Source organism: Olea europaea, unplaced genomic scaffold, assembly GCF_002742605.1.
Source record: "Olea europaea var. sylvestris unplaced genomic scaffold, O_europaea_v1 scaffold8, whole genome shotgun sequence".
Taxonomy (NCBI): Eukaryota; Viridiplantae; Streptophyta; class Magnoliopsida; order Lamiales; family Oleaceae; genus Olea; species Olea europaea.
The window spans coordinates 50,400-64,004 of NW_019266434.1; the positions used below are offsets into that span (position 1 = coordinate 50,400).

General features: G+C 33.8%; 2 protein-coding genes across 2 annotated transcripts; both read left to right on the forward strand.

Annotated features, from left to right (window-relative positions):
• The first annotated feature begins 283 nt into the window (after positions 1-283).
• Positions 284-2,285, forward strand: LOC111391536 (thymidine kinase-like). The gene is made up of 4 exons (XM_023016774.1): positions 284-518; positions 812-956; positions 1,655-1,776; positions 1,843-2,285. Exons 1-4 carry the CDS (start codon positions 388-390, stop codon positions 2,102-2,104), a joined length of 660 nt encoding a protein of 219 aa, XP_022872542.1. The 5' UTR covers positions 284-387; the 3' UTR covers positions 2,105-2,285.
• Positions 2,286-5,942: 3,657 nt separating this feature from the next.
• Positions 5,943-6,615, forward strand: LOC111391528. The gene is made up of 3 exons (XM_023016757.1): positions 5,943-6,038; positions 6,158-6,392; positions 6,509-6,615. The coding sequence occupies exons 1-3, from the start codon at positions 5,943-5,945 to the stop codon at positions 6,613-6,615; spliced, it is 438 nt and encodes a 145-aa protein (XP_022872525.1).
• The last annotated feature ends 6,990 nt before the right edge of the window (positions 6,616-13,605 follow it).

Genomic DNA, 13,605 nt, shown 5'->3' on the forward strand with positions numbered 1-13,605 from the left:
ATATCTTATTGAACTCACAATTTTTTAATCACACATTTCATTAACAAATTTTGTAGGTTGGTGATGGATTAGAAAAAGTCTTCAAAGGTTGGGGATGAAATGCTCAAATTTCTCAAATTAAAACACCTTTATTTGTCATCCCATTTTCCTTTTTGTTTATTATTATTATTATTTTAATACAATAAAAAACTTAAACGGGAAAAATGAGAGAGTAGTTGCGAGTACGCTACCTCGATCAAATAAATTCTCCCTCCAAATAAAAAGAGGAAAACAGCCGCTCCTCACTTCCCTCCCATATTTTTAAAAAGATTTCCCCATCATTAAATACCTCAGTTTTTCAACAAGAATTCACAGATCCATAAGCAATCTTCCATATCTCTTCTAGTCATGGCTTCTTCTTTTGTCAACGGTCGCAATCTGAAACGATCCGGTGAGGTACACGTCATTGTCGGCCCCATGTTCGCCGGTAAAACCACTGCTCTCCTTCGCCGTGTCAAGTCCGAACTCAACTTGGACAGGTTATTCTTCTGTTATCAATACCTGTCTTCCTAATGCATAGCATAAGATAATTTTGTTTGGAAAATTTAGAATTTGCTGCTTTGAAGGATTCTCTCTCTCTCTCTCTCATTTTGTCTAATAGTAGAATTCAAGAATGATTATTGGGATCTTTCAACATATAAATTGATGCATAACGATAATTGCCTCTGCTCTGAAAGAGTACATTTCAGAATTTTATTATCATTTCCCATAAGCAGTGGGGCAATTTCCCTTTTCCGTAAACTAAGTTGATGCTTCTGCAAACAATATGTAGAAATGTTGTCATAATAAAGTCAAGCAAGGATACGCGATATGCGGTAGATTCAGTGGTGACTCACGATGGGACGAAGTTCCCTTGCTGGGCATTGCCAGATCTCTCGTCTTTCAGGCAGAAATTTGGTGCCAATGCCTATGACAGAGTAATTTTTACATACTCGAATACCCTTTTACTTCAAATGTGTATGGTTTTATGGCGTACCTAACATGTTGTTGATCTATTTTACTTGATAATAGCTTATTTCACCTTGAGTTCACCGTCCCTTAATGGTGAAAATATATGTTGAATATGGAGTGGTGCTCTCAGTTCTGTATTATGTGAAACCAGTCGAGGACTCTTTGTTTGAATTATGTTCCTTAAAAATGCTCATCTTAATATCTCCTTTCACTACAGCTTTTTGGGACTACTGGAGTCCAACAATGCCCTATGTTGGTTATCCTAAGATCGGAACATGCTAAACAGGAGCATTAGATAGGGTTCTGATATACTTCAAATTCAATGAAAAACGCAGTGCTTATGCTGGTTTGAGTTTACGGACTACTGAAAAGGATGTTTCTTGCTTAACCACAGGAGAACCATGTTTACGTACTTTTGCTTAACATTGATCCTCTCACGTACTTCCCAAATGCAAAAGGCGATATAGCTTAAAAATGTTAATAGTTATTTTCTCTTCTTAGGAGAAGTTTGAAGACAGCAGTTAAAAATTCAATTTCCATATTTCTATTTTTCATATTCGGATAATTTTTTTGACTACTAACAGAACATTTAAGAATTCTTTATCTTTGATCAAGTGTAAAAGCCAGTTGCCCTGTTAATTCGTATTTATTTTATTGTGGGCAGCTGGATGTGATTGGTATTGATGAAGCTCAATTCTTTGATGACCTCTATGAATTCTGCTGTGAGGCAGCTGATCTTGATGGAAAAATTCTTGTGGTTGCTGGCCTAGACGGTGATTACATGAGGTAATGATTTTGAATTCTCTTAATTCATTATGTATTGTCATCAAAATTTGTAATGTATGGTCACAGGAGGACTTTTGGCTCAGTGCTTGATATAATTCCTCTTGCTGATACCGTTACAAAGTTGACAGCAAGGTGCGAGTTGTGTGGCAAACGGGCATTTTTCACTTTGAGGAAAACAGATGAGACGCGGACAGAACTCATAGGCGGTGCTGATGTTTACATGCCTGTTTGCCGTCAGCACTATGTTAATGGACAAGCTGCACGAAATGTGGAAGCTCAGAAAATTCCGAATGACTTGATAGTCGAGGCAGCAGCTACACTAGTTTAGAATACTTTTAGGCTTGTTTGCTTACATATTATGAATCAGCAATTATGGTTACATATTGAAGTTTTAAGTGTTTCCTCTCTGTACCTTCAGGTGTTATGTAAATATAAGTTATGTTGTATGATCTTTATGAGTTGAAAACTACAAGAATTGCTTGAAAACTCTTGCGAATTTCATTTTGCTAGATGGATTAGTAGTTAAATTTTGCAATAAAGCGACTCACACAAGGCCAAAAACCGGGTGAAATAACCCGTTGTCGAATGCAGTTATGTTTTGTTTGTCCTCAAAACAGTAGCTTTTTATGACTTTTGTAGTTCGACAAATGTTAATGAAAGTGTGTGATTGAAATGTTGACAAAAATTGTGGATTCAATAAAAATATGCAATTGAAATTAATTGTCGATTCTACCAAAACTTTTTAAAAATTTTTTAATTTATTCTAAACCAGCGCTAAATGAAAAGCTTTATTTTAATTGAACTTATTATTTAATAACACTAAATTATTACGTAAATTAATTGTAAATTTGAATAATGCGAAATAACAACACTCAAATAATAATTGATTCACTACTAAAAACTATGCTCTACTCAAACAAGTGGCAAAGAAAAAAGTCAACATTTTGGCCACTAGGGCACATCTCCAAGTGGTAAAAGGAGAGGATGGAGAAATCCAATTTTGCTTGAGGCTGCTGCGTCAAGGGTTTGAATTATGAAATATGGATTTGGCTCTTGGGTAAGTGCAAGTGTACAAGTAGCCTTTCACCCTATACCCTTGGAGGCATAACCTGCGATTTACCTCTCTCACGATGCTCTAGGATAGGGGTGATGAGGGACCCTTAAGGTTAGAGTTTAACTTTTTTTTTTTTTTTAAAGTCAACATTTTGCTCGTAAAACCTTAGTCATGATTGCCTCCAAAACTTTTTCTTTTATTTAATGCAATTTCCACTTTGACTTTGCTGTACTTTCCCTCCAAATAGTCGTAGCCAACAACTATGCCACATCAACTTTTTAAAATTCCTGTCTTTCACCCTATTTTTGGCCCTGTGTGAGTAGCTTTATTGTAAATTTTGTTATCCGAGTCAGTTGTCAAAAATAGAAGACGGTTTTTATAGAGAAATGCTACAAAAAAAAGGGTCAAAAACAAGGTTAAAAATTGGGAGACCACGTGTTGAAGCATGAATGAACAATTTAAAAAATTAAGATAAAGGAACAAACAATCAAACGCTATCAAGTCAGTTTGTTTACACTTTCCCTACTTTTAACTCTGTTCACCATTATTTCCCTTCCAATTAACAGTGAGCTTTAGGGTTTTTGGACTGATTTGACTTATTCTTTCCGCACAATGACTGTGTTAATTAGGTGTATATTTGTTGAGGATTGAAAGTAGATTTTTAGTAGAATGCGATAGAAGTTTTTGAAATGTATAATTGAAAAGTTGTTGGGCTCATAAAAGATGTGGTTAATATTGATTGTTTGATTTTAATTTAGATTAAAATCAAATTTTAATCTCTCCCAAACAAGCTCTAGATGAGTAAGGAATATTTTACATGTGACTTCGTTTGATTTTTATCATTTTCAAAATATGTTTTTCTCTTTCTTTCTATTCAATCACATATTTTTTAATAAAATATTATTATACACAAATTTAAAATTTTTCCTTATTTTTTAATCACACATTTTCATCACTTTACTATTTCAAAAAGTATTCTTACAATAAATTGTGACTCAAACTGACTGTAAGTTTTTGTGGAGTACAAATTGGTTTTGTAGTTCTATAAATTTTCCTTTAATTGTAGTATTACAACTTTGTAATTTTTTTATTATAATCATGTCTTGGAACCATAAACTATAAAGCTTGAAACTAGGGATGGCAAAAAAATCTTCAAACTCAATACCCGCGGTCTTGTCCCAAATAGGGCGAGAATTACCCGCTTAATCGGGGAATTTCGCCCCAAGACGGGTACGAGTAACACCTGCTCCACTTCATTTACTTTTTTTCTTTTTAAATTCAATACTTTAAATGAAAAACTCTAGAAAATTTCATTAATTTTAATAGAAGACAACTAAGATTATCTAAGAATATGATAAATAATAAAATTTTAGTTTACCAAATATATTCAAACAATTAAACTATTAAAAATAAATAAATGAATTAAACAAATTTAATAATTATATTATTGTCTCACTTTAATGAATGGGTGCAATGAAATAAATTTAAAAAAAATAAAAATAAATGGGCATGTAAATAGGGCAAGGCCCCGTCCCACCCGCCTTAAACGAGTATGGGGCAGGTATGGGGGGATACACTCCGTTGCTACCCCTACTTGAAACGAGCATGAATTGACATTGTTTATTGTGAATGCATAAAGTTTGTGGTTCTTACATACAAGAATTGAAATGGATTGGTGTGATCCATTCAATTGGAAATCGAACCAAAACTCGGTCTAGTTATATTAGGTTAACCACTTAATAGAAAATTGGTCAATTGATCGAAAATCAATCAATTAAACTAGAAATTGGTGAGGTTTTAATGATTTCGTTGATTCCAAAATATTTTTTTAGCAAAAAATTATTATATAGGTCTTGTCTGATTTTCATTTTTTTTCAAAATACATTTTTTTCTATTCTTTTTAACTACACATTTTTTAATAAAATAATATTATATGCAAACTTGAAACTTTTTTTTATTTTTTAATCATACATTATTCATTAAATCACTATTTCAAAATACATTTTTTTTTTTTGCAAAAAATAGGCATACAACACGCTCATAATAAAAAAGTTACCTAGTAGAGTGGCCGGCCATTCACTCAAACTATGGAGCTCTTTTATATCCATTTCTTTAGTCTCATAATTGATTCACTTCTAATATGGGATTGACAAATTTCAATAAAACACACTTTTTCAACACACTTTCAATATGGGACTATATATATATAATTGTTGCTCTTAAAATATAATTATATAACTGTCAAAATAAAATTAAAATGTTCATAAATATTTATTTAATACCTTTGATTTGACCTCAATTTGATACATGTCGAACTTTATGACCCTTAACCCTTTTTCTTTTTTGATTTGATGCCTGGAACAAACTTTAAAACATTGATTGTTTTTTGGCACAGCCTTTACTTAAGGAGGTAAAGCAGTACGCGTAGGCCATTGAATGGCAAGGCATTGCCTCATATGGGCTATGCCTATACGCACAACCCATAAAGTGATAGGGCATGGTTGGGAGTGCTTTGCATCAATTTGCACATGGACCCTAAGGTCACGTAACCAATTAAGCTGCGCTTGGCCTTGGTTAGCTAGGCATCTCCTATTACAAGTTGTGCCTATTAGGAAAGGTAGATGGCCAAGCATTGTCCGCTACAAAATATTATTTCGGATATGGTCCCTAAATGTCTTAAGTTCTTGGTAATGTTGACTTATTACCTTCATTTTTAGGCATGGATGATCTCACGTCTCACTCCTCAAAACTGACACGTATTCTATCAAACAATCCAAATTCGTCTATAATTAAGTATCTCCATAAATCATAAAGTTGTTGATGATTTCTTACAATTCTATAATGACTCACTGCGAAAAAATAGCCCAGGAGAACCGATTGACATTGATATATTGAGGAGTGGTTCCATGTTATCATAAGAGCAAAGCTTAGTATTAATTCTGGACATCTCGGAACAAGAGATCAAAGATGCGTTGTTTTCTATTGGAGATGTAAATTTCTGGGACTAGATGGTTATTCTTCTTGCTTATTCAAAAAGTCTTGGAGTATAATTGGTAGATAATTTGTAGAAGCGATCAAAGAATTCTTTAATTCTACCTCACTTCTTAAGCAAATGAATCACATGATCATTGCTTTGGTGCCTAAGGCTAATCATGCAACCACCATGGGAGTCTATATGCCTATTGCGCGTTGTAATTCGATTTATAAGGTTATTACTAAGATCCTTGCTTTTCATTTGGCCCTACTCTTCGTACTGTTATTGATGAAGCACAAGCTATGTTTGTAAAAGATAGATGCATGATGGAAAACATCTACCTTGCTCAATAGTTCCTTAGGCAATACAACCGGAAGAGAGTTGTTCCTAGATGCCTTCTCAAAATTGATCTTAGGAAGGCATATGATTCGGTTGATTGGGATTTCCTAAAAAGGGTGCTTGAAGGGCTTGGATTTCCAATAAAATTCATTGGACGGGTGATGGAATGCATTACTGTCCCTACTTACTCCATTGCACTTTATGGAAGCCTTTATAGATTCATAAAGGAAAGGAGGGCGCTTCATCAAGGTAACCCTCTATCACCATTTATGTTTGTTATTTACCTAGAATATTTCTCTAGAATGCTAAAGGGCGCAACCGAGAATAATGACTTTTATTATCATCCTAAATGCAACCCTTTGAAGATAACTTGGCATTTACGGATTATTTGATGCTTTATGCTAGAGGGGATGTTATTTTGGTTGGTATCTTGATGGAGTGCTTATCCAAATTTGGAGGATGTCGGGATTAAGAACAAATGTGAATAAGTCTAACTTGTATATGACGGGAGTTCGTGGCTATGTGTTGGAGGACATCTACCAATTAACTAATATGGCCAAGGGATCTACGCCTTTTCATTATTTGGAAATACCACTTACGACAAAGAAGTTGAAATTAGCTCTTATGACTAAGGTATCAACAAAATCTCGGCTTATGTTGGAGCATGGTCTAGGATACCTTTATCCTATGCAGAGAGAGCGGAATTAGTGAGATCCATTCTAAAAGGTGTGAAATGCTTTTGGCTTTCTATTCTACCAATTCCAGCCACAGTTATATCAAAGATTGTTAGCCTTTGCCGTAATTTTCTTTGGGGGTTTTAAAGTCATTGGTTGCTTGGAGTAGTATTTGCTTGCCAAAACATGAAGGCAGCTTTGGATTTAGGGATATAAAATGTTGGAACTTGGTATTTCTTGCTAAAACTCTTTGGAACATTCATAGCAAGAAAGACACGCTTTAGATTAAACGGGTAAATCAGATTTTTCTTCATGGGATATTTGGGAATACAAGGCTAGAAAACAAGACTCTCCATTGATTATAAAGCTGCTAGAAGTTCATGATCAGATTATATGGCTTGAACGCACTGTTTAAGCTACAAGGGATGTGTTGTCTAATTGGACAGCTTCAGGCAGTTCTGCGTTTCGGCCACATATGAGTTTTTCAGGCCAAAGAGGCCATATGTCGCCTAGACAACAACTGTTTAGAATGCTTTCATCACTCCTAAACATGCTTTTATTTTATGGCTTGGTGCTAGGTCCAAGTTGTTAACTAAGGACAAACTAAGGTACATGGAGATTGACTTAAACTGTAGTTTTTGTGGTGTTGGGAAAAAGACGGATCATCACTTATTCGTCACCTGTTAGTTTAGTGCACACGTTTGGGGAGAAGATCCATGCATGGCTTGTCATTATACGCTCTATGTCCACCATCCTTAGTGTATTGAAGTGGATTAAAAAGGAGGCTCAAGGGACGGCTTTGCATAATAAAGCTAAGAAGATTGCTCTTACTAGCACTGTTTACGATTTATGGATGGCTCGAAACAGAAAGATCTTTGAGGATCTTATTTCGCGGGTTGATAGCATTATTATACGGATTAAAACACACTTATAAAAAGTTATCTTTTCTTTGTATCCAAATGTTTTAATTCATTTTGAGTCTATGGCGTTAGGTTGCTAGATCATTTGATTTGTAAATCTGTGCTTTTTGTTTGCCCAGATATGTCCAGTGTAATTGTATATGCACTTGATATTTGGTTATCTAGGTATGTCCAGTGTACGTGATCTTTGACTGCTAGAGTATGTCCGGTGTACTTGTACATGATTTTTGATCAATATATTACACATTTACCCATATAAAAACTTTGATAGCTGAGATGATGCCATGTGTTTGACTGGTAGCCATTGATTTGAGGGCTAATGGGTTGTCTCAATTAAATGGTTGATGGTCATCTCACTTGCCATATGATTCTAGGGATTTATTCCTATGTGGTGTCATTTCTCTCTCTGTAAAATCTTCTGGATTTTCTTTTGTAAATCTTTATTTCTGATGAGCTCTTGGAGAGATCTATAAATGGAGAGTTGTGAGGGTTGTTTATCTGCTTCTTATAAGTAGTAACCTCTGATTATTTGGTGTAATTCTTGAGAGAAATTAATGTTCTAATGGTTATTTTGGTTGGTACTTTGGTTATTGATCTCTGTGATTGTACTCTTTGATTGTCTAGTGGATTTAGATCATTCTGGATGCTTGACGTGGTAAGTAGGGTGTTTGGTTGAACATCCAGGCTTTATGGCAGAAAAAATTTAGTATTCTTTATTTTTTGTTGAAAGTTTGATTATATTTAAGACAAAAATATGAACAAGTGATATCAAAGCATTCAATTTAAACTTTTTCAATCTTGATTTCTGGTTGTTTATAGAGGTTAAAATCTAGATCTTCACAGATCTGTACATTTAAGGGCTAATACTTGGTTCATAGCGAAAATAAAACAGATTCTGGTATTCTTTGTTTTATGATTTGTGATCTTCAATCTTTTCATAACATTTTTGAACCTTTATTGCAAATAACTCTTTGATCTGGTGATATTTTGGATCTATTGAAAGAAATCTTTCTTTATCTAAGGTTTTATGCGAGAATTCTAGAGTCTAAGGAGACTGGGATTTTGGTTTCTTCAAGATTAAGTAAAATCTTTTTTATTAATGTTACCCCTTAATTAGTTGTCTGATTATTCATATTGTGGTTTTTTGTTGCCTGAATGATCTTACTTTGATGTATCTTTTGGTATTCTACTTTTGTGAAGTATTTGATCACATTATCATTCCGCGTGTATACATTCTGTTCACGACATTATTCTTTTGATTTGTTTTTGCAAGTGTACGGTTCACAAAAAGTAATAAAGCGGAAAATAGAGTCCAAATGTGGTCCCACGGAGATTGAGTAGTTTAATTCTATCTAACTCAGCTTTAATGAAATCGAATTTTCAAACGTGATTCGTAGCAACTTAAATAAACCTTAACTTAACTTAATATGCAACTATGTATGACTCAAACGAACTAGAAGGGAAAAATGGATGTTTAAATGCAAGATTGATGGAATCAATGAATATGAAGAACACTAGGATCACAAATTCCCAAACAATGCTCACCTTAAACCTAATTTCACAAATTGACAACACATTGAATTTTCGAAGAATCAATGCTCCTAAATCTATCCAACAGTTTCTCTCGAGTCAAGTTGAACCTATTGTCATATACTACTATCTTATATCTCTCTATAACGGGTCCAAATATACAAGAATATATGTGATTTTGTGAGCACTTAAAAATTCTCACAAGGCATAAAGGAATATCTTTATCCCCCAATCGGACCCTACGATAATTTATACCCTGTCGAACTCATTTCCCTTCTCTTGAATGCATGAAATGAGTCATCACACTCACACAATCACATGCACATAATAATGGAAGCAATTAATTGTATATAAATTATTCAAAATTCAAGAACGTGTTTTGATGTCAAAATTGCAAAACTAGAAATTAAAAAGTTACATCACAAGGTTCACCGATCTCCTAGTACAATGAAAATCTAGCTCAACATGGAAAAATAACAAAAAACATAATAGCTTTCAGAAATGACATCACTGGTGTAAGAAATTTCTTGTAATCCCGTTTATCTTCGCATTTCTCTTCGTCATTGTGGTGAAAAATCTCCTCCAATATATGTTCTTTCTTTCCCAAGACGTTCTGCTCTTCAATTGATGGCTCTACGGTTTGTATATGTGTTATAAGACTTGTTTCATAAGAGTTTAAAGCATAAACGAAAACTGAAAATCGATTTTATGAGCACTAGATTTATGTTTTATATGTTAGGTTAGTTTATGCTTAGTCATGTGAAACTCGATATTTATGAGCACTAGATTTATGTTTTACATTAAAAAGAAATTTTTTGATTCAAATTGATGAATAGTGTTGTAGCTTTACATAGAGAAAAATGAGGCTTCTATGTATGCTAAGTTTTGTGTGAATTGTCTGAATTAATAAGATAAAAATTAGGTTAAAATCTTAAGTTGGGGGTGATTTTTGAAACTAAGCGTTTAATAAGGGGCATTGCACTAATCATTACACAAAAAAATTATGGTGTTGTCTAATTTTGAAGCTCATCTTTGTAGCATTTATGGTTCAAGTGATTAAGCCTGTAAGGGTACTAAAAATATGGTGCCCAATGATCATTTGATTTGGAAGTCATCGGTCGAAAGCTTACTACAATGGTCGTTTGGAAGGTTTAATGGAGAGGAACCCGTACAAAAGATGAGAAAAAAACTGTCATATGCCTTGGTAAGCTTCAAACATTTATTCGAGAGAATCAGGCTTCTAACAAGGAATTATTAGCTTAGTTTATTCTTAGAAGTTGAAGTAATAAAAAATAAGGAAAATTCTCATTTGTTGATGTGTTGAGCTATAATTAGTAAAATCGACTTAAATTAGAAAGAGTGAAGATTAGTATTTTATAAAAATTCAACCTCAGATCATACCTTGGGAAATAGTGAAATGAATGAAGTTTGGGAGTTGAATAAAGTTTTAGAGTGTGAATCTTATGAGCGAAGAAAGAAAATATCTGGCCACAGAAGGGAATTGAATCAATTTATGACTTTGTGATGCTTTACATGAACCTTTACACACACGTGTTAGTTGTTCATTTGATAGGTGGAAATTGATTTAGCATTGTGATTTTGAAATAGTTTATAATTTCAGCTCTGAAAGTGCAATCTTGAAGCTAAAGACAGGTTATCCAATCAATTTATTTGTGAAAATTTTGTATAGTTAAAACTTTATTTTGTTTGAGAACAAACAATTGTTCAAGTTTGGGGTATTTGATAAATGTATTTTGTACACTTATCTTAATTATTAAATTAGAGCAATTATTGTTATTTTAAATTAATTGAGGCTTAATTTTTTTTAATTTTTTTATATTTCATTTTTTAGGATGTCTCGATGAAAAAATGACGGAAGTGGACAAAAGGAGCAAAAAAATGTTCAAAAATTATTGAATCCAAAGTTTGGGAACTAAATCGAAAAGAGCTAATAGTTAATTCAAACCAAATATCGATGATTGGAGAATGTGTGGTGTATTAGATTAAATTGGAAGATAGAGGACCAAGAAGATATCCAAAAGAGCTAAAATGAATTAAGCGCGAAATTGAGGGACCAAAAGTCAACAAAAGGAAAATTTTCACAACAGTGCAAGCGTGCACAACAACCTATGGTCCACTTATTGAAAACATATTCGATGATCGGAGTGCGTGTAGTGATTTTCTAGGCTAGAACGGCCCAACATCGTCTTTTGACCCAAACTCTTTTCAGAAATCAATTTTAACTAACTATTTACCTAGGGGGGGGGGGGGTGAGACCAGAATAGGAGGATCGGAGAATATACATATTTTCACCACAAGAAAGTGGTAACATACAATTCAAAGGCAAGTAATAAAAGAGATTGAAGATTTAAAGTTCAAGTTAATGATTTACAAATAAGAAATTGATTTTTGACTTTCCAATCATTGTTTTCAATCTCGAGTGATGTTTTTCCAAATCTTTTTGTGTGATTTATTAGATAACATGCTAGGATAAATTTTTTCATGTATTGGATGAAAATGAAACATTTTACTATTTATCTTTTATTCAAGACAAGTAGTTTAGTTAAAATTCTTGCAATTTTATTGTTGGGAGGCTCACAATAGATCTAGAAAATTACTTTACTAACATACATGCAATAAATGTTAAGAATAATATTTATCACATGTACAATCTTTGAGATAAATTGTGAAATTGAATATGTTCTATTCATTCGAATTCAGACTATTAATAGATTCGGGTTGTGACTAGAATAAACTTAATTTGTCTTCAAAAATAAAATTAATTACAATAGAATTATCGATTCTCAAGAATACATGAATGAAATTAGCTATGTTATGCTTCAAAATTGAGGCTCAAGAAAAAGTCCATGTCTCAACCGAAGCTCAAGAGGCCTTGGAGGGAAGCACTGCGTAAGAGGCCGAGGCCCTGAAGTGGAAGCACTGTATTAGTGATCGAGGCCCTGAAAGCAAAAGCACTTTGTAAGTGGCTGAGGTCTTGAAGCTAAAGCACAATGTAAGAGGCCAAAGCCTGCTATCGAAGCAAAAGCCTCCTTATCATAATGGAGCATCTTCCATATTCACTTCTTCCAAGAGATCTTTTACATAAAGATCTTATTCGAATGATTGATGTGAGTAATGAGCATAAATGTTTTGTCTTGTCAATATGATGACTAACAAACCCACAAAAGATTGTTGAACCCCAGGAAAGCCAAGTATTAACCCCATTTTATGGATTTGAATCCCAAGATGACGAATTAAGCAACCTCACAATAATAGTAATATGAAGAACCTCTTGATCACGCAACCAAAGACACACCCGGATTTTGAACGCCACAAGAAAGCATCTTGATAAGTTTGAAAATTCTTCTAAGAAGAACAAAGATTGGAAAGCAAGAATTGCCTCTTAAATTAATTCTCAATAATGTCAAAGTTGTTCTTACAATCAATAGGAGAAAATATTTAGACTGATCCTAAAAAATATTGTCTTGGATGGAAATTATGCTCTACCAAAAAATAATAATTAGAATCAAATTTTATGGAAACCAGAAAAATTACCAAAAATAGAAAACGCGTCACAAATTTTGTAATATGCGGCCGCATAGAGTGTTTCTATGCGGTTGCATGGAAGAGTTGTTGTTGCCCAAAAATTTCCCTACATGGGTCTATACGACTGCAAGCCAACTGCATAGCACTGAATTTTAGCTCCAACTTCGTCCGCTTCTATTACGTCGATCCGTTTCGATTCGGCTCTCGAGCCCAACATGAAAGTTGCCTCGTTTTGCATCTTGAACATCATTCCTTCAATAGTGGATTGAACAAGTAGTCTCATCGCTTGATTTACCCGCTTTGCCCTCGAACGTGTTATGGTCCCCTTCAATACTCAGCGGGTCTTGATTCGGACTTGTCTTCGTGACTCTCGCATCTTGGATCATATCATCCTCTCTCTCTTCAAAATGATTCGTCCTCGAATCTGCACTTGCATCAAAAGGAAAAAGACCAGGCACATTAAATGTAGCTGAAACATTATACTCACCTGAAATATCCACTTTGTATGCATTATTGTTGATATTTTCGACGGCTTGAAATGGACCATCTTCCCATGGCTGCAACTTAGACTTTGATAAGTTTGAAAATTCTTCTAAGAAGAACAAAGATTGGAAAGCAAGAATTGCCTCTTAAATTAATTCTCAATAATGTCAAAGTTGTTCTTACAATCAATAGGAGAAAATATTTAGACTGATCCTAAAAAATATTGTCTTGGATGGAAATTATGCTCTACCAAAAAATAATAATTAGAATCAAATTTTATGGAAACCAGAAAAATTACCAAAAATAGAA

Coding starts and splice junctions, on each gene's coding strand:
- LOC111391536 (XM_023016774.1), top strand. CDS start 388: ATGGCTTCTTCTTTTGTCAACGGTCGCAATCTGAAACGATCCGGTGAG. Junction 957..1,654: donor GTGCCAATGCCTATGACAGA/GTAATTTTTACA, acceptor TATTGTGGGCAG/CTGGATGTGATTGGTATTGA. Junction 1,777..1,842: donor CTAGACGGTGATTACATGAG/GTAATGATTTTG, acceptor GTATGGTCACAG/GAGGACTTTTGGCTCAGTGC.
- LOC111391528 (XM_023016757.1), top strand. CDS start 5,943: ATGAATCACATGATCATTGCTTTGGTGCCTAAGGCTAATCATGCAACC. Junction 6,039..6,157: donor GTTGTAATTCGATTTATAAG/GTTATTACTAAG, acceptor CTTGCTCAATAG/TTCCTTAGGCAATACAACCG. Junction 6,393..6,508: donor AAGGAGGGCGCTTCATCAAG/GTAACCCTCTAT, acceptor AACCCTTTGAAG/ATAACTTGGCATTTACGGAT.